The sequence below is a fragment of the Zosterops lateralis genome, assembly GCF_965231275.1.
Source record: "Zosterops lateralis genome assembly, chromosome: 2".
In the NCBI taxonomy this organism is placed as follows: Eukaryota; Metazoa; Chordata; class Aves; order Passeriformes; family Zosteropidae; genus Zosterops; species Zosterops lateralis.
Genome location: NC_139763.1, coordinates 65,095,869 through 65,117,625, shown reverse-complemented (window position 1 = coordinate 65,117,625; position 21,757 = coordinate 65,095,869). Strand labels below are relative to the sequence as shown.

Genomic DNA, 21,757 nt, shown 5'->3' with positions numbered 1-21,757 from the left:
CTGATTTACTCCCTCCATCTGTGGGTTTGAGCAGACTAGGGACATCCAGCCACAGGTTGGATCCTCTGTTGCTTATCAAAGAGCAAGGGACCATTGTGCTTAAATAACTACATGGAAGGAGTCTTAGCTCATCCACTAAAGAGGATCTCAATATTCCCTTGCAAGTCATCTTTCAACACCTAGATATCTCTCATGGCCCCGAATTTCATAGATGCCTTCATTTATCAGTAAATGCAATAAATGGGCTCTTACTGGAAAAGTATAGTACAAGATGATGTCACACATCATAGTAAAAGGAGCATTTTAGGAGTTGACTTGGCCAATCAAACCCAAGTTCTGGGTTTTTTTATTCCCAGGACATACACAAGCATCAAAGATGACGGAATAGATGTTTTTACCAATGCAAAGAATGAAAGCCAGGACTTACCATCCAGAAATGGACCCAAGCACTTCTCAGGCTATGCACAAGTGCAAGGTTAAAGCCACTCACCCAATGGCAAAATACAGTCACCTCCAAGGTGCCACAAAGCAGCGACTTCGCTTCAACACCACAGGATTGTTTACAAGACGGGAAATGAAGCTCAACTTCTCCAGCTGAAGCTGTAGAGGAATTCAAGGCAGCCAGAAAGTAATTATTCAGCTGGAGTTTGGCCAGGACACTGGAGTTAGCACTGCTGTTTTCAAAGACTGTGTCAGGGGACTGTGCAGTGACCACCAGCACTGTCTATTGTCATCAACGCTGCTTCCCACAGAACCCAGGTTCTCCTTGGAAAGCTCCCATTTCTGGATTGAGCAAGCCCAGCCCTAGTCAGTTTGGGAACAACGTAGCACAAGGAGGAAGGGTGAGAAGTATAACTATTAGCGTCACTTTCAAGAGCAGTAAATTTTACATGGATTAAAGGGATGAAATCTTTATATATAGCAAAAAGGATAATTATAATGAAGGCATCTGTCTAGCTGGCACCACCTACAGCAAGACCTGCAAGCAGTAATTGTACAATAACAACGTGATGTTTAGTGTGAGGTTTAGGACATTCTGCCAGAAAACCTAAAGTATCCAGGTTGTAAAACAGTGTAATAAGTAGGTAATCCCCAGCCTGGCGTCCAAGTTACTGCCCTAACCTGTTCCTTATGATTATAAAATGTCTCGGGTGTCAGCAGGTTCACTGTGAGTCAGAGCTGAAATAATAAATGGCTTATTCTCCATCCTGATGGAGGAAATACATCACGGCTCATTGTGGCTCACTTACTGAGGCTTTTTTTTTTTCAAACAGGAAAATGTAAAAATAACCAACTCATTCTGCCTTATTGCACTTATTTTTGATTAACAAGGCCCTTATTACAATCAAATTAGAAAAGAGAAAACAGCATGTTTTCAATATGGCCTGCAAAAACAATACCTTAGGAAAAAATACTGAAGAAAAATACTGCACAAACAGCTGAAGAACACAAAATTTGACAAATAGTCTCTTTGCCAAAGTGATTCCAACACTCAGCTCCTGTAAACAACAGGTTGCCTGAGCTGAGGTAAAGGTCTAGGCTGTAACCTTGAGGCACTTCTGCTCCCAAAAAGCTATCTTTAGTCAGGTCCCCATGTTCACAACACGATGACAACTCAAGTGGTGTGTTTGCACACTCAGGACCTCGAGCTGTGAACTCCAGAAGAAAGGTGCCATCTCTCGCTTTGCACATTGTTGGCAAGCAAACAGTGCCCTACTTCTGTCAGGTCTGCCCCAACACTACACATAAACCACACAAAATGTCCCCCTTGAAAGGTCTTAAGAGACCCATGAAATGCCAGCAACTCAAAAAAACCTCATCCTTTACTTAGCACAGAAATATAAAACAGCAGGAGTATTGTAAGCAAGGTACAATCAATCCTTTACACATTTTGCAAACTGAATGAATAGTAACAAGTGGAAGAAAGTAAGCATTATTTTATGACTTAGACAAAAAGTAGATAATTATGATTATTATTTCAAGCTCAAATTTGGAGCACATGTATTTTTATACACATACAGAGTGGCCTACATATAGAGAATACTTAAAACAACAGAATAATATATAAAAACTAGAACAATACAGAAAAATCTATAAGCAAATTATTAAATTTTTAAGTAACACCCATTCTCAAAAAAGAAATTAAAGTACGTATATTAGTAGAAAATACAAATAGAGAGCATTTTCAGAAATTATTAAAGAAAAAAATGGGAGTGAATACCACAAAGGCAGCCCTAATTGTTTTCAGAAAAGTATCTGTCCAAAAGGATTGCAAGTTCTAGGACTCTACATGTTTGAAAGACACAATAATTGACATTAGACTTACAAAGAATATAAAACTCTTTGAATTAAAATAACATGCACTAAGAAAATAAAATTTCTCCAATATTTTATTGTAGGGGAAAAAATCCTCACATTTTTCTGTATGCTATGTAGAGTAACAAAATAATTTAGACTGGAGTAGGAAAAAAAATGTTAATTCCCAGAGTACTATTGCTAATAAACTGGTAATCAATAACTAAGTTATTTATGACCAATATTATACCAAAAAATGCAGCTTAAAGTATAAAATAATGTTAGAGTGGCATTTCCTGACTTAAAGTTTTTTAAATGTACAGTTTAAATGTACAAATGAACTATTTCCATTTCTTGCAAATCCTTTCTGCAGCTTCTTATGCATGCTCTGGTAACTCGATTTTATGATGACCTTTAAAACACCAACATCCTGTGGATAGCAGTGGCCAGGACTCAGAGCTACAACTGCAGCAGGGCTGGCATTTTCATCCTGTGCACGTTTTGCCACACCAGAGTTTGCCTGTGAGACACTGCAGTGCCGCTTTCCACCCCATGCTGTTTTCGAGCTGAAAACCCCGAATAATTTGAGTTCTGTTCTGGTGCTATCCATCAGCCCTAATTCTTGGCAGCTACTTGAAAGGGCTAATGATCTTGCAATGGAGTCATGGGACTTTGACTCATGGTCCCAGCTTCAGCTCCAGGTTCCACCACCAGCCCCCACACTGCTCCAGCCCGTGCTCCTCCTCAGCTGCCCCACCACCACCAGTGAGGACACCAGAACCCCGCTCCCCCTGGGCTTGTCTCTAGGCTTCACGTTCCAGGTTGTCCCCCTTGCACCCTCTCCTCTCCACTGCCCTCAACAGAAACGCCTGCCAAAGTAAGTGAAAATACTGGCATGGGAAAGTTGGATACACTGAAGCTATGCAAGCACAACAAACCATGTCATGCTTTCCTGCAGATTAACCCACACCATCACCCCCCCACACACACCACATACCCCACAGCTTCCTATGGGGATAACCTTAATCCCACAATCTGCACCCCTCTCCAACTTTGCTATTTTTATTCCTTTATCTTTAGCAGTTCCCAAATACCACAAGCCCCCAGTGAAAGGCCTCCAAACTCCACAGCATCCTTCAGCTCCTCCTAAACAACATTCCCTGGAGCATCCACCAGGTCCCTAAAAGAGCTTGGACTGGCCAGCAAGCTGCTACCCACTAGGAAGAAAACAAACAATCCCAAACCTGATTACTTAACCCTTGAATGAAAGGTTTTTTTAAGGATGTTTTTTGACATCTATAATAATGAGTATTCCAGTGATGAGCACAGAAGCTGGATTCATTACTGCCTTGTGACTCATTAAGGGCTTTTTCTAAACTGAGCAAAGTTTCCATATTTTTTGGGCCACATCTCACATCAGAGCTACACGTCAAGGAAGTGTTACAAATCAAAACAATTTTGATGACAACACTACAAAGAAGAACAAAACACTCAGCATTTGGAATGGCAAGAAATTGGGATTTATAAATACCCCCCAGATACATTTAGAATTTTTAATCCCTTTCACACTTTGGACTTCAACCCTTAAAAATGCTGGAAGAACGGTTCATTTTCAGCTTCTGGACTTTTTTTTTTTTTTTTAATCATCTCCATTTTGGCTTGTGATGTGAACAGATCTGTTCAGTGACATTACACAGCGCTGCTTCTGAAAGCAAAAGTCTGCTCTTTTCTATCCTACACCAGTAAGAGAAAAAAAAATTCCTCCTTCTGACCCAAAGATCACAGAAAATAATATATTTCACTAAAGACAATATTTGCAGAGAGTTGTCACACCTTGTACTGAACAACAAAGTTGGACAAAGCACACAAGCTTTGAATTACACAAGCTTTTCCTTTAACTCTTTTTATTAATTTTCTGAATGGGTATATTTATTTCCTTAAATACAACTCATAGCACTTGATCTTCCTTATTAATTGCAGCTTCTTTTTGACACTCATTTAATTCTGTATCTTTTTCTTCTATTCTCACCTGCATTTACAATGTTAATGAAGAGTTCATGCTTCCAGGTAAAGATTGTTTTTTTGAACTGATAGGAAATCCTATCAGGTCTTATGGTTGCAGTTTTTCTCCATAACAAACCCTTCCATTACGTTGCAGATTACATACCTTTAAGATATTCCTTTTCTTTGTGACACATATTGTCTTCTCTTTAGAAAGTAAAACTTTCCTAACTAAGCCTCAATGACACAAAGTAGGATTTTACAGAGAAAAAAAAACAGAAAAACACAACAACTCACAGCACTCATGATTTAACTCACATTTCAAAGCCTTTCTCATTTCCTCTCTTGCCTTTTCTTACAAACACCACAACCAAAACACATTTGTTGGCTTTGATTTTCAAAACTCTACTGCTCTCAAAGCCAAGAAAATTTCTCTGCAACCCGCTGAGGTTACCAGCATGTTACAGCTTTTGTTCCTATATAAAGACCATCCAGCCCTTGCAGACTTTCTAGAAAGCACATAACTCACAGTACAGATATGCCCTGGGAGGAGGCAAGCCCAAGACTGATGGATGTCATGGCCATCTCTGGCTCAAAGAACGTATCTCATCATATGCAACAGGGACACATCACACTGCTGTGTACCCCTGGTCTTGCTTTCAAAAGGAAAAAGGGTGACAATGCTCTCAGACTGCATATGCATGGAAGTTATGCTATTTATCTGAAAAAAAAACAAACAACCAAACAACCAAAAAAAAAAAAAAAAAAAAAAACCCAAAAAAAAAACACCACCCCTGCTGTGTGTAAATTGTATGGTATTGTAAATTGTATCTCCTAAATACTGAGGAGACGAGAGTTAAGACTTCCCAGTGCTGGCAAGCAGAGAATTAGGTGTGGGTTAAACCCCATGTATGGCTGTCACCTTTCTACCTCCTTGAAGGACTGTTACTATCACAAGCAAAACCTGTGATTTCTCTACAGACTAGAAGATACTTGCTTTTTTTACTCCTTCTTACAGAACCTATTTTCCAGTCCTTTAGTGGCCACTGTGGTCTGGGCAAGAAGATATTCAGATCTTGGTTTCCAAATCAGTTTGCCAAACTATAACCTAATACAGAAAAAAAATCCCAGAGGTTCCTAAACTCTCAGTGTCTGGACAACGTGGCAAATTGGGCCAGTTCCCTGTGCAGTCAAAATGCAAAATCTTCACATGAGGAGGAAACTACATGGTCCAAGATTACCATCATAGTTCCATGCACTTGGAGCTGCAGACCTGAATTTGATGAGGCTATTTTGTCAACACTCGAAGCTGTCCCTTGGCCTCTTCCCTAAACTAATGGTGTCTTATAATTTGAGTCTAAAAAGACCTCTATGGAAGGTCACAAGGGCTGCCTCCTTTCTCAGGAATTACTGTGCCTGATGAAGTTCCTCCTTGTGAACATTTAGAACAGGAACCTATTCCCCTCCACCAACTACCAATCCCACACAGATCAGCTTTCTAAGCTGACTAAAAGCAGACTACATAACCCTCTTCACATCCCTTCTACCGCTACCCAAGGGCCTTCCCTGCAACACCAACAGATACTTCGAATCACAGAAGTCAACAAATGGATAGGAATCACTAGGCTTGAATAAAAGTTCTTTTGAGGTAGGAAGGAACCTGCAGGAAACCTCACACATTGTTCAGAAGAGGACTGTGCTGTCCACACCAGCTAATTGGCATGGGAAGCTTGGCTGCTGCAGAGGAACCTCGGAACCTTACTGGACTCTCCCACAACTGACTCGCATCAGCAGTTACACACATGACCTTTAGGTTACCAGTACAAGATGAAGTCAAACCTTAAACAGTAAGCAAGATCTATTTTTCTTATTGGTGTTGCCTATGTGAACATTAACATATGATTTACATAGCAGAGAAAAACAGATGTTAATGAGGAAAGGGAATATTCAGTATTCTTTGCTACTCTGTTTCTATTCCTCAAGTAATAAAATTTAGTGTAAGCGGTACTCAAGCAAATCAGCAGCATTAACAATAAACCTGGTCAGAGGTTTCTGATTTCTGACTATAAAAGCATTCCAGCCTCTGGGGTTTTTCCTTAAATTTGGAAGGAGTTTTAGTATTTCAGTATAATTCAGTCCATGTTAAAGACATTTCTAGGAAAAGACACATATCCTACAGCAAAGCCCATTTAACAGTCACTTACCAGCAACAAACTTAAATCCTTTATTGGCAATTTCAACTTCTGCTCTGCATGATTCATTTATCCTTGGGATAGGCCTGAGCAAGGGATTCCCCCAGCAAAAGACAAACCCATCAAATTATTTCAAGTCAGTCACTTTATGCCATTCAGCCCCAATAGCAAAATCACTTGTAATAGCAGATCTCCCAACATTTGAGGAAAAAATATTTTCACAGGCTAAACCCTGGCTTAATCGGAGCCAACAGACAAAGCTCCTACAGCCAGAAACACATAAATGTTACCACTGTCTCATTCTCACTCCTAACCCTTCACACTGCGCTGGGAAGTGGCTTCTATACATATACATTATACATAAAGGTCTTTTCCAGCCTGATCAATTCTGTATTTCCATGACACGCTCCCTCATTTCAGACATGCACTAGACAGAACACGGAATTACCCTGGTGCACAAGGCAGCACTGCTACATTGCATCCCAGTGGCTGGCATGCACAGGACAGATTTTTGCAAGATGCTGAAAGATCCCAGCACTAAGCAAAAAACCTGAAAATGCTTGAGGCTCTCCACCCCTCTTTCTGGAGAAGTTGTATGCCATGCATCCACCATGTGCTGGTACTTTTACACATCATGCCTAGATAAAGACACCTAACCTGGTAAGCAATTTTTGGTGTCAGTTATTCGTCACCTCTGTCCCAGCATGGATGATAACTTGAGAATTAAGAGGTTTGGTGCACTTTCACTCCAGCCTGGTTACTAAAGAACAGGCTGCAGCACCAGTTTATCTGCTGGGCACCTGCCTGGCACAGCACGGCAGCTAGCTGGTAATGGAAACTACAGGAAATACCAGCTCTTGTCCCAGGAGCAGACAGGAAACTTGGGTGAAAGATAAGCAATGATACCAGTAACTATCCAGGTTTTTCTTTTCCTCTGCTTCTACCAACCTCTCTAAATTCCAACAGCTTTCATCCCTCTCACTTAGGAGAGCTATTCAGGCTTCCACCTCCCCTGGTGCCCCTTCTCTACACCTGCCAATGACATTCTTGCTCTCATCATCTTTGAAAATGGAAATATTTCTTCTCAACCATACAGTTTTTGATGTTGACAACTTTGATTCCACACAGGAAGAACCTCCCGCGCACCTGAAAGTTTGCCAGCCTTTTTCCCTTGGCATCTTTGGCTCTAAGAAAAGGCACTGCCTCCTTTAAGAGCATCATGATGCCACCACCACCACTGCTATTCCCTGTGTTCTCACATCCAACACAGTCATCACATGCTTCTGTTCATACATCCCATAATACAAAGCTGCTATTTATCAATAAATGCCTTGAGGTGCAGAGCAAAGCCCAAGCTAATAAAAATCTGCTGGGATTATCTGCTGGTGTTTCACATCAGCAACAACGGTGGCCATGGAAAACTGAAGGGGAATTAAGGACGAGGCAGAAAGAGTTAGGGGGCCAAAGAAAGGAGATGCTGCAGGTATTTGAACAGTTGGGGATTAAAGATAGAAGAAAGGCAACAGAGGTAGAAGCCCAACTTTTTTTCTTTTTCTTTTCCTTTTTTTATTTTAAACTTGAATCCAAGGCATTAAAGAATGACTTAAATATACATGGGCAAAAAATACAACAAACAGTTATATTTTTCTCAATAAATAACTAACCATTGGAACCCATGCCTGCAGGATAACTGCTGGAAAAATGACTTGCAGTGATTAAAAAAGGATTAAATGGGTTTTATAAGCAACAGTATCTGTTGTTAAACATGCTAAAATAAAATTACAAGAGTTAATAATCTGTTTGCTTCAGGGCATAAACTAATCCTCATCTAAGGGTAGCAGAGATCTGTTTGCATGTCAGCTTGATATCTGGTGCAACAACTCCTCTCCATTGGCAAGCAGTCCTTGCTTTTGATTCTTGGCATTTAAAAATTGTCTTTCTTGCCTGAAAAAGAGAGCATGCTATTGCTCAAGCCTTCAACTGACCTCACATAATTAAGTGGAGTTTACCAGACGTATCATTCCCTTGAGGAGCGGGGGTGAAATGCTTGAAAAGGGAAGAAAACAGTTTAATTGCTCCACATTTCAATATTATGCTCTCAGTTTCTTTAAATACAGTTGTCAAGGCACTAATACCAAGCACATGAGCTGAAACTGTTGGAAAAAACCTAAATACATGAACAAAGCACACAACCTATTCATACTTTTCAGTGCAAATGGTTTATCAGCCAAATCATACGAGAAAATAAGATCTTTGGGACAGCCAGCAAGGGAAGACTTTTAATATATTCTAACAGAAGAATTTGCTCTGCCTGGTAAGTTAAGCATTATCTAATATTACAGCCTGGTTCTCAAAGATGGAATAAATTTGACATACAAACTCCTCAAGATTATAACCCCAGCCCTCTCCAAACCCAAACCCATGAACCTTACTAACAGATTGGCTAGTCTCCCAAATAATTGCTTCTGGACAAAACACAACATGGAATGTGACACATCCAGTGTGGTTATGAACTTTAAGTTTCAAGTTTGCACATTCTCACAGGTAGGATGGCTACATGCTGGGGACACTCCTCCCCTGGCTCAGGATAGCTCCTAGATGAACAAATCTTGAACATGAGCCACACAGAACTCACTCCACAAGTGACCTTTCCTTCCAAACTCCCAGGCTAAACCCCCCAGTTCTACTGCTCTACAAATTTTTTTATTACGATCTTTAATTTTTTTAAGGGGTGCAAATTCTACCTGGTCCAGTTTGGCAACCCAAATGCTCAACATTTGAAGAGTGTTTTCAGAAAAGGACTTTGAAATGGTTCACATTAGGTCACTAACAATTCAGATCATGCCAGAGTCCTTCTGCAAAGTTTGGCAGTGACCACCCAACAGATCAGTATCAATGCTGGAGCCCTATACTAAACTCATAGCCAAAGCAAGAAACATAAAATGCCTGGTAGGAAAAAAAAAAAAAAGCCCAACACACAAATGAAAAAAATCCAAACAAATAATAATGATGAAAAGAAACAAAACAAGAAAAAAAAACTCTGAAACTTAAATTAGTTTTACAGAGAATACAAACATACTGTTTCAAACCATTGTATGTATATATTCCCTTTCCTCCCCTATTGCTGAAACAGCAAAGCATGCATGGCAGATGGCATGATTCATCTGAAAATTACTCTAGCAGCACTCTATTAGCCTCTAAGGAGTAAACTAGGATAAAAATATTCTGAATGTTAACTAAAAGTAGGCAGTTGTCATGAGGAGTCGTCAGGTCAGTCTACTTGCTTAGTTTGCAGAATTTTCCTCTCAATCAGCAACAAGCACTACACATGAAGATAACATCACTTACTTTTTTTACCTACCTAGAATTACTGCAAAGGGAAGCAACTGGGGCACAAAATGGTTTCTTTTCCCACACCTAAGTAAAAATATACCAGCCACAGTCAGGCCAAGAGCGACAGGACATCATATTAACAATGGCCTCAGCCATTTCGGGTGAGATGGGAGTGATTCAGTTTCTACAGACTGCACATCTTACCCAGAAGAACAACTTTCCACATGCCCAGTAGCTGAATGCAAATTTGCTCAGTGGAAAACACTGAAGAAGGGACCTCAGGAAGTCTGTCCTTGCCCCAAGGTATCAGTAATTATGCCCGCCAGCACACATGGCACACAGAGTAACTTGCCAGGGAAGTGACAAAATTAATGCTTGCATCACATTCAGTGTTAGGGAAGCCTTACCAGGCAGCCTGACTCAAATATGCAGTAAAAGCACCATGCCATGAGTCCCCTGCTTCATGCAAAAGCAGTGCTGCATGTCTTCTTCCAGAGAAATTAAAAAGTATAGGAAGCAAGGAATTGGGCTTCCAGATGCAAGGAATGCTGAGCACTCACTCACTCACTCAATGACCTATTGGACTAGCAGAGGGTGCTTCCAACTGAAATGTCATCACTCATTTGAAAATAAGAAACAAAACACATTCTTAGGTGGTTCAGATTATGCTGACAGTAAAAAACTCACTACAATGCGGGCCACTGCCCCAGGACTGAGCAGTCTAATTGCCTGGGCTCTGAGCCCCAAGCTAAAAAACTCCTTCCCATATAAACAGTCTCCAAGAACTGATTTATTTTTCTGCTCCATCAACAATAGTCCTCAGTCAACAGTAGCTGAGCATTTGGTGTGCTTTAATATGCAGGTTAACCAGGTGCAGCCAGTAATGCAGTTGCCTTCATCTTTGGGGAGAAGGTGGTGAAACTGTGCTTAACGTCATCTCTTCAAAAAGGCGTTTTCTACATATGTATACGCTACCACGTCAGCCTCGTTGCATAACCAGGTTGTGCAATCGTTGCAAATTCATTTTCGTCTTCTGTTCCAGAGCTCCAGAAGTGGGAAGGAGGGATCGCTGTCAAGGGAAAATGTAGATTTTGCAGGAGTGATCTCCCTGGCCACAGGAGGATGGTCTGAAGAGAGGCTGAAGGCAGTGGGGAGGGCACCAGGACTCCATCTCTAATGCCTCTACTGCTCACCCAGAGCAGACGTTTGGAACAGAGTTTTAGTTAGAAACCTCAAAGCAAAGAATGACTTCATAGCATCAGGGGATGACTAGTGTTGGCTTGGGCTGCAAGCAGAGAAGATTATGGTTTCTCTTTTTAATGCTTATGACTATGTCATTGCCACAGAACTGTAAAGAAGAAATAGGCAAGAGTGCAGTATCAGGTTTTCATAGACTGTACAAACTGGATTATTTAAGAGTGACTCAAGTTCCTAACAAGCATGGAGAAGTCTGCATTATGATAGCATCTCTTCATTTTTCCCAAAATCAATTGCAACAGGCTGTTTAAAATACTGCTTTAAACTCCCATCTTCGTTTGTACTTCAAGGCAGCATTTAGTGGATTTACTACATGTGTGCATAATGAGGACACAAAACACAAACAGTACCAGGGACCAGACCTTAGATCAGCATTAAAATCCCACCAGCCAGAATACACACTCACACAATGTCAGGAGAGATGCTCTTGCCACAAATGTAAACCCTCAGCCATAAAGAAACCTGACAATCTATGGCATCAAAAACCCGACACCATAGTTTTACTCACAGGCTGCACATATTCATGAAGGTAAAAGGAGAAAAACGCAATAAAATTAATCCCCCAATTTAAGCCAAAAGAGAAAGCTCCTGGTTCGTCCCTCTCCATCCGTCTCTGAGGTTTCCAAGCATTTAAAACTGAACTGAACTGCCTTCCAGCTCTGCCTTAATATCATCCCAATGATGGCAGGACCAGGATACCATAAAAACTATGAAAAATTAAAGCTGCTCCAAGTTAAACATTCAGCCACACTCTGGGTTTTCACATAAGAAAAAAAAAAAAAAGTGAGGGTTTTTTTTTTTGTAGATCTTCCTCCACTATTTCTAGATATTAATCAAAATCTAAATATATCTAGCTAGATAGAAGTGTTTAGAGCATTTTTATTTATTTTTAATTTATGTAATACCATTTGATCAAATCACACATAAGGCTGCACCCTCATCCTGAATTTCAAATAGCATCTGGTTTGAGCTGCAGACCCATCAGCTCATCTCAAAGAAGCAGGGGTGAAGCAGGACAAACATAGCAGCAACTGCAAGTATGTAAGCCTGACCTGGCTCTGGCAACTTAACCTTCCTTAACGCCACATCATTTTAAAAAGTTAATAGTAGTAATAACCAATCTAAAAAAATTATTTGTAGTAATAATGAATCTAATCAATAAACATTATTTACCTTGAAACAACATTTCATAGAATCATTAAAATGGTTTGGGTTGGAAGGGACCTTAAGAATAATCACGTTCCAACACCACCACCACAGGCAGGGATGCCTTCCATTAGACCAGGTTGTTCAAAGTCTCTGGCCTCAAACACTTCCAGGGATGAGGCACCCACAACCTCTCTTGGCAAACTGTGCCAGTGCCTCATCATCCTCGCAATAAAAAATTTTTTCCCAATATCTGATCTAAATGTACTCTCTTTCAGTTTAAATCTTCCAAGTTAGCACAAGCATTGCTTTCCTCACCTGAACCTCCAGAGACATTGAAAGATTTTACTGAGGAGCAAAGGCAGCAGCATGGTACCCTCTGGACAGGCCAAGGGATGTACCTTAACTCATCTAAGTAGTGAGAAATCTATTCAGTGAGTCACTACAAACTCCTCTGGTAACTGCACTTTCCCAGGCACAGACAACAGCAGCACATATAAGCTCTCTTGCCTCAGAGCACCACCAGCATGGCTTCAGAAAACCAAGTTTTCTGGGAGAAGGGGTTGGGGGCAAATAATTACATTTAATATGAAGGTTCAGATTTGAAGAGCATATTTTTGGAAAGATAAATCAACACATTTAACAGTGAGCAGGAGCACAGAGCACGTAATCCTTTCACATCCTGACAGGGTAGAACTGCGGAGGCCTGCTATGAAGCATGTCTGAATAACAGCATCTTCATTTTTTGAATATCTAATTAGGAGTTTCTATATATTGCAAAGCATCGCTATAAGATATAATTTAGTTGGCAAACACTAAAGATCTCAGTCTGTAAGTATGCTTTTGGCAACCAAAATTCAAATCTGGATATATATCCAAGATATGTATGGCACAGGTACCTTTTTTTTTTTTTAATTCTAACAATTGCAATTAAATTAGCAGATTAACTTATATCAGTTCTAAGCAAATGCAAACTACAAGCAAATGAGTCTACACCACCACCACCACAGTATATTTTTGGATTGTTAGTATCCTTACTCCCATTAGCGACTTCACATATATTTAACACATATTAAAGGGCAGTAAAAATCTGAGAAGGCTATGGATGCCAGAACTTAGCACCAACTTAAAACTCACATATGCCAAAAAAACATTTGCAACTGTGCTAATTCCCACTGTGGGAACTGAAAGGCAGATTCATATAACACAATGGGCAACAAATCCATTCCTTTAATTTCAGTCGCCAAATTTTAATTAATTTCCATCCAGGCAAACACCAAGCATTTCTGCTGATCTTGCAGGATGTAAGCTCATTTGCACAATAAATGTGGTTTAACAAGTCACCACATTTATAGCAAGTTGCTTCAGTCTTATCTAACTGCACAGTTTGAAAAGTCAGTGATGGGTAAGTGAAACCCCACCCACATCACAGTTTCTGGAGTTAAGCACAAGAAAACTGAAGAAGTTGCTACCTTGCCATTGCAAGTGAGATAGCCAACACCAAATTGACAGTTTTGAGAGTCCACATTCTGAATTATGTGTAAGCCTCTTATTCAGGAAGGGGAAAAAAAGCATCACTTCACACTTTTGAGTTTCCTGTACAAAAATTAATGGCTATATTCCAATGCTCCAGAACTCCCCTTCTCAAAAAAAGAAAAGAAAAAAAAAAAAAAAAAAAAAAGACCCTTCCCTGCTGAACAAATTTGACCAGGTCACATATAAACAAATCCTGTCTGCTGGGAGGCATGAAGCACTGCAGCACTAAAGCAGAGACCATCAGCAGGGGTGGTTCTGCCACCAGAATGGCCAAGTGGGGCTGCCCAGGAGCCACTGCCCATCCACACAGGGCCAGCTCCAGCATGGAAAATTAGAACCAGCTCCACACGACCAGGAGTGGTGTAGAGCTCTCCCAGGTACAGCACTTTTGCTCATATGTCACCCTCCTCCTCTGCAGCATCAACAGTGGAGTGAGAGCGGCGCCAATACCGCTTGGCTATGGAGTGGCAGCTCAGCCTCAGCATCATCTGCCTCATGCACTGTCAGCTTTCCACAAAGGCTGCTCACACCTGTAACTCCTGCATGCATACACACCACTCATTTCAGTAAGAAAAGGTTTTCTGATTTCTGCGAGTGATGAAAATTTCATTCTGGTAGCAACTAAATTAAAGGAGGGGCATTTCTAACATTTTGTAAGAGAGACAACAACGTGCAAGAAGCAGAGCCCAGCCCAGTTCATCATTTCCCATCCTAGTGCACAAGCAGCATGGAGGCCTGGCACTAAGTAGCCTCTGAGAAAGAGATACCAAAAAAAAAAAAATTAAGATGCTAATAAAATAAGAGTTCTTACATTACAGAGCACAGGTAGAAGATATCACTTAGTCAACAAATATTATGGTTAAGGGCACCTCTGCTTACAAGCACTTTTGTCATAATCAGTCCATATTTAAATCTGAATATGTACTATTTCAGAGACCATGTCCCCAGTACATTCTCTCAAGTCTACCTGTACCACGCCCCAGAACCTACACCCTGTGGACCTACATAGCCTTGACAAAAGCTAAGAAGGAGTCCCACACTGCACACACCAGCAAAGCACTTGGAGGAACATGGGCTACTTAGAAATGCAATCCTCATCCCTGGCATGCTGTCCCTGAAGCAGCAACAGGACTGAACACACTTCCAGATGCATTCCCAAAAACTAGGTTTCTAAGACTAGAACAAGAGAAGATGTGTACCTTTAAATTTAATTAACCCTAGAATACGACATATTTTCCAACAGAACTATAAAATTATTGACACTGTGCAGTGATGCAAGATGCCTTTAACAACTCAGTGAGTCGTCTGGAAAACTGAGTGCTGCCCTCCACTTCTCCAGCAATTCCTAATCTCCGTCTGATGCAGCAGCTGTAAGAGTCCTAGGAGGTTTTGAGTGACTACATTTTTAAAGCTAGAGACACTTCTGGTCCCATCTACCACAAACCAAAACATTGCTAGGCCTTTACCATTCACTACAGAAGTGCTTCAAAACTTAACACATAGGCCTCTTTAGGTATCACTTTAAGCAATTTAGTAAAGACCAGTGTCCACTATCGAAATCAAGAACAAGCATGAGGCTTAATGAAGCTCTCAGAAGATAATAACCAACCCAGTAAAAGCATCTTAGTTCTTTTTATTCCTTTTCCATTAGGAATGGAGACCTAACAAGAAACCTCATGCTGCTGCATTGCTCTAAGACATCTGCATATCACAAACGACAGTGCAGGAGTGATGCACCTTTGTTTGATCAACACACATGATTAATGTTTACTAAGTAGATTTAAAAATAATACTTAAATGTGACTAGCACTTATCTTCACAGATCAATTCAATTCATGCTGAAGCTCTCTGTGGAGCAGCAGAAATGCTGTTCTTCAAAATGTGTCCTTTTCCAATGCACTTAATTTCTGAAGTACAACCTATCATCACCTATCAGAACAGTGTTTCCCCAATATTTAAAATCCATTTCAGCTACCAGACTGACAAATAAAATGCTACAAAATTCATTAAAATATTAGTATGCACTACCATATGCTTAACTATAACTATCTGCAGCGCCAGCATCAGTGAATTTGAAGTTCTCACAAGGGTTGACAATGGAGTAAATACATCCATCTTTTACATATTTCTAAAAGACAAAAACAATAAACTATATTTCAGGTTATCCTGTCTGTGTCTTAGTTTATTATTTATTACTCAAAGTTTTAAAATAATTTCCATCAGAAATCCTTGTTTCATATATGAACTTCTTCCCAAAACAGAACGGGCTGAGGGTTGATTTTCTGTAGCCACAGCCCTACAACATTTCACAAATCTGTGGCTGCAAAATATATCTGCATTTTTATTTCAGAAGCCAAGCACATATTTTACAAAATGATTCACCAGTTGAGTAAACAGAGACGCATGTATTTAGGCAGCATCATGCTTTGGAAACCGAAAAGATATGAGCAGACATCTCAAGACTACACAATTTCTGGTGCTTTACTGAAAAACCCAAACCACAAAAAGTATTGCATATTTTATTGTATTAAAAAGAAAGAAGGAAAAAGAGAAAAAGAAAACAACCTCACATGCCTCACCTAAACATCTTTATCTCCTTGCACCACACTGCTTCCCCTTTCCATCACAGGCAGCAAAGTCTCCAGTTCCCCAAACAATCAACTTCACTGACTACTTGTAAAACCATGTGATACAAAAATAATGATAATAAGGAAGCAGCTGAGCGTGCCTAAAAAATACAGTGGCAGAGAGCAGTCACCTTGTCTTTGTATTCAAGTTCTTTAAAGTCAGGCACTTCAGGAAAATTTAGTTCATTATGTCAGTGTACAAAGCAACTCACACATTTCATTTTGGCGTTTAATCTTACCTATAATCATACAAGTAACTGAACAGATACTACAGCAAATAGAAAACGGGCAAAGAAAATTAAGAGAAAATGAAAACATTATTCAAGGCCTTGATGGGAAGCTCCAAAGCACTGATTCAGACACAGGTGAGGAGAGCATCTCACACCTGCAAAGATTAAGCTGAACTTTTACACTTGAAACTAAGCAAAATGCAAGCTGGTGACCCAGAGTCAACACTGGCTGCTACATGAGGCATTTTGGTGGCAGTGAGCAGGTATGCAAGACACCAAATGGTTTTCTCATAAGAGGGTGGGTTAAGGCCAGATGTCATGGCAGACTCAACTGCAGCTGCCAGCTCTTGAGGCTATTTGCCACATGTGAAAAGGTATGACTGTACAGCATTGACCTTGACAGAACCCACAAACAGAAAGCCACACCTCTACCTGCATATGCATATGTGTGCTGTATAAATGTATAATACAACCCATGATGCTGGGAGGGCCACAAATCACCTGGGGAGGCATCTCAAGGGACAGAGGTGAATGCCCACAGGTATGTAAACCAGTACTGAGGGAATACACAAGTTGAGTTAAAGGCAATCTTCAATTGTGATTTTTCCCTAAAACAAAAAAAAAAAAAAATAATAAAACCCTCACAAAGGTCCCTTCCAATCCAGACTACTCCAGTACTCTGTTACTCTGTGTACTCATTTCAATTTAAATAAATCATCTAAATTTTCACAATTTAAACTGTTTGCTGATCTGGATTCAAAAAGCTTGAAAAAATCAGTGAAAATTATTCTTGATTTTTCAGCCTTTCTAATATTTTTTACTACCTGTGATTTTCAAACCAAATACAACAGAACCAGAACAACCCAGAATTTATTTTGCATGGAGGCCAATTCACAACAAAACACTGCTGAGCACAGAGAGCTCCTATGATAAAGCCACCGAAAGCACCTGTCCCATGCCTGTTTTGTCCTCAGGCATTCAGGCTTACAACCATTCATCCCTCTGCAGCTAGATATCTATTCACATTCCTTCAGCATGGCAGCAAATGAATTTAGGTGAACAAGCTTCCTTGGGACTAGAAGTCAAGGAGGTATATGTGCCCATGGGACCTTAACACTCGCCACTAAGAAAAATCAACAATACATCCACCTCCAGATGAGTGACACCAAAACTCCATGTTTCCCCTTCAAAAAAGTTACAAGGTTTCATTTGAACCCATTTTCAAAAACAGACTGAAAGGATGAGACCCTTCAAAGAAGCTTAACTGTGACAGTTCCCTTACAATAAATCTCAACACTTGCCATAAAGTAAAGACATCATGAAATATGCACATCACTGAGATGTTTTATATTTTATATATGATGATTAGCCAAAAAAACTATCATATTTGTGTCAAAAAAATAGTTATCTACAGCTGCAGTGGAGTCTTTGTTTTAAGCCTTGTGTCTCCCGCTATCACAGGTAAGGCAAAATGTTGCTTTTACTTGACTATATACTAGGAGAAAAGCCTCATTCTTCCATGCCACTTTCACAACAATTTCTTTGTTATCTCTGCAGCAGATCTTGCTCTTGCTTTGGCTTTCTCTGAGCAACACAGGTCACTATCAGCACCAATTCACAACCAACAATGCAGCAGGTCTGGCAGAGCACATCCCAAGTGCTTCATTCAAGGCAGCCACCCCATGGGGGGTCATGGGGACTTTGCTCCCTAAGAGTTCAATGGAAAATTTGTTAATAAAGCAGAGTTTGTGACAAGAAAAACTGAAATAAACTACTGTGTGTGTACGTATAACTGAGAACAATTGACCTAATAAATAATTTTATGTTACTTATAATTTTATGTTAATACTTTTGGCTTATACCCTTATTTTAAAAGCCATTTTTATTTTAATACTTTTATTCAGAAGAGCTTGGATGCTGTTTCGAGGTAACGTTGATACCTCTGAACTTTCTCCAGTGAAAAATGAAAAAGAAGCTTGACATCATGGATTAAATCAGGGCAGTGCATATTCACAAACATTAGAGCAATCAGCCCTCAACTTCTGCCTGAGAAATACCACCTTGCCACTATGCAGAAAGTGCACATTCTTTTTCAGTTCTTGTGTGTTCCATACATTTTGTGAAGAATTTGAAAGATGCCGTATTGCACTTGTAATCACGCAAACCCCAACAAGACAAAGTGTCTCTAAGTTTTACTTTAAGGGGAAAAAAAAAAACAACAAACCACCCCTCGTTTCCCAGCCTGCGTCAGCAGTGCACAGTGTGCTCCCAGCCCTAAGTCAGTGCCAGGCTCTGAGGCGAACCCGCGCTCCCTCTGTCAGCAGAAAAGTCACTCACTAATCTGTGCTCATCTCTGCGGGCCCTGGGCTGACTCAGGCTTCGCTCCCAGCCCCAAGTCTGCACCTACAGCGGGAAAACCAACGGCTCCCAAACGGGGAAAAATTAAAAGCAACCCTCACTCAAGCCGAGCCGTGGGGAATTGGTGCTAAACAAGGCAAAGGGGCTGCACGCCTCAGGTACAGCATTGACACCCCGTGGCTGCTCGTAACTACACTTGAAAGTGTCTTTAAGAAACTCTGCACTTCCTCTGCTCAAGCGGTAAAAGCTGCAACTTTGAGAGCAGCCAGGCAGTTGTGCAGCCAAAGGGACGGGGGCAACCCGTGTCCCATGCAGAACAGGGACTGTTTAATTATGGAAGTGTATTTCCCCACAGCAGCAGTGGCAGGGGACGTACTGCACTCTACCAGAGGGGACTGCAGCCAAAAAACACACCAGTGGCAGCTCTCCCTGTCACAGCAGAGCTATGTGGGCATGGGATGTGCTCAGTCTGTTAGAGACTTCTCCCTGGCTGAAGCACCACGGGACGAGCAGCAACAAAATAGGAAGTGCTGATTAAAAGTTACACAGTTATCAGTGTTTCTTACTTGCTCGCCTGAGCTTGGGAGCTGTTTGATTTTATTTTGGTTTGTTTGGCTTTTAGTTCTCTTCTACTCATTCTGAAAAGGCGCTTAAAGGAGACTAAAATACCACTGGGGGGGGGAAAAAAGCAGTATATTCAAGTGACAAGTTACCTTATTTAAAAGCTGTCAGCTATCAATCACTCCACTCCTATTAAAGTTTTTCATGACAGGTGTCTTCAGACAATTATCCTTTACATTTTTTTAGTCAAATACATCAACAGAAACTAACAAACTACTTTCAAAAGCCCTAGAAGCTTTCAGCTAGAAATGAGTTACAGGATGATTCCTTAGCAGGATGTTGCTTACCTCTAAAAAAACAGAAATTTACAGAAAGGTGATGAAACGAACATTCCTAGCAATTAAAAATACATAAATGCAAGATTTGGGTTGACACTTAAAAAAAAAAAAAAAAAAAAAAAAAAAAAAAAAAAAAAAAGGACGGATAATACAAATACTAAAAAGCGAAGCAAAGAGTTTGACTGGCCCTAACTGGAGCTGAGTCCCAAACACATCGGATGGCGCTGATGCCGCGCTGGGTGCGCGCACCTCATGGACTTATTGCCATCGTTTAATCCCTCACAGGGCAGAGGAGGCTCTCCCTGTACTCAGACGGCACAGGCTCGTTCTGACGATGCTCTCAGGCAGCAGTGTCACAGGAGATCCCACCGAGGGGCTCCAGGGGACAGGAGATCCCCCCGCGGGGCTCCGGCCGGCCCGGGCTGGGCACAAACCCCTGGCCAACAGGTGGGTCCCCCCGGGATGCGCTGCTGGAGAGAGCGGAGGAGGAGGGAGTTCTGTCCCACCACGGAACGCGAGAAACACGCTCCCGCGACTCGAGTTTAGCAAAGCCATCGGGTCAAACACTGCGGCTTACTCATTAAACACGCGGTATTTCTGCAAGCCTTGTTCTGCCTCCGCTCTTTCCCCATCCCCGTCTGCCTTGTCCGACGGCAGAGCCCTGCGGCTCCGGACCGCCCCCGTTCCGTTGGGGGCCGAGCAGGAGCTCCCGGGGCAGCCCGGCACAGGGCACTGCCCGGGGAGCAGGGGCGGTCCTGCCGGCTCGGCCCGGGACGGCGCCGTGACACCGAGTGAACTTTTGCTTTCGGCGGGGCAGGGCAGGGCTGGAGGACGCGGAGAGCCGGGGGAGGGGGCGCCCCGGCGGCGGGAAGGGCAGAAGGCTTTTCTCCCTTAGGAGTTCTCCCTTCGGAAAGGTGAGGAAAAGTAGAAATGTGAGGCTAAAGCGAAAGCGCGGAGCCGGAGCAGTGCGGGCATCCCGCAGGGGGGAGGGCGCCGTGCCCGGCCCCCCCAGCGCCTCGGCTCTGCCCGGGACCCCCCTCGGACCCGCCCCTCACCTTCCAGCCGGCCGAGCTGTTGCTGTCGCCCTTATCCTTGAAGTACGGGACGCTCTTGACCATCCACTCGTAGATCTGGGAGAGGGTGAGCCGCTTCTCGGGGGAGCTCTCGATGGCCTTGGTGATGAGGTCGGCGTAGGACAGGTTGCCCCAGGCGTTGCGGCGGGACGAGCTGCTCTTGCGGGGCTGGCCGGGCACGGGCCCCGGGGACAGCCCGGCCACGGGCGGCGGCACGGGCGGCACGGGCGGCGGCCCCGGCGGGTGGAGGCGGCAGCCGGCCTCGGGCGCCGGGAAGTCCCCGCAGCGGCAGGCGGCGGCCTCCGGGGGGGCGGCGGCGGGGGGCAGCGACGCGAAGTCCTCGCTCTCCTCCAGCAGGCTGAGGTTGCCGATGAAGTCGGCGCTCAGCGGCCCCGAGGCGGCGGCCCCGGCCGCGGCTCCGGCCGCTCCATCGGGCTGCCCCCCGCACGACGGCGCCGGGCTGGAAGTGGCCGAGCTGGGGGTGCTGAACTCCGGCCGCGGCAGGGGCCAGGTGCAGGAGCGGGGCCGCGGCAGCGGCTCGAAGTCGGGGTCGATGTCCACCAGCTGCGGCGCCTCGGCCATGGCGGGGCCGGGGCGGGAGCGCGGCGGGAGCGGAGCGGGGCGGCTCGGGCTGGGCTCAGCGCCCCATGCGCGCTCCGGGCGCGGATCGGCGCGGCCCCGACGGCGCCACCGCCAACTCTCCCGGCCCCCTCGCCCGAGAGCTCCGGCCTGACCTCCCGGCCCCGCCGCCCTAAACCCTGCCCGGCTCCGGGATCCCTGCGCTCCGCGACAACTGCACAGCAGCGACCC

General features: G+C 42.9%; 1 protein-coding gene across 1 annotated transcript in view; it reads right to left on the bottom strand.

Moving 5' to 3' along the window:
• FOXO1 (forkhead box O1) overlaps window positions 1–21,529 on the bottom strand; it is a gene marked incomplete at its 5' end in the record, with an annotated part of 58,373 nt that extends 36,844 nt beyond the window's left edge. Inside the window, one exon of the mRNA XM_083885143.1 lies at window positions 20,930–21,529. Coding sequence (XP_083741269.1) covers window positions 20,930–21,529 — 600 coding nt within the window. The remainder of the gene's footprint in view (window positions 1–20,929) is intronic.
• Window positions 21,530–21,757: the final 228 nt, after the last annotated feature.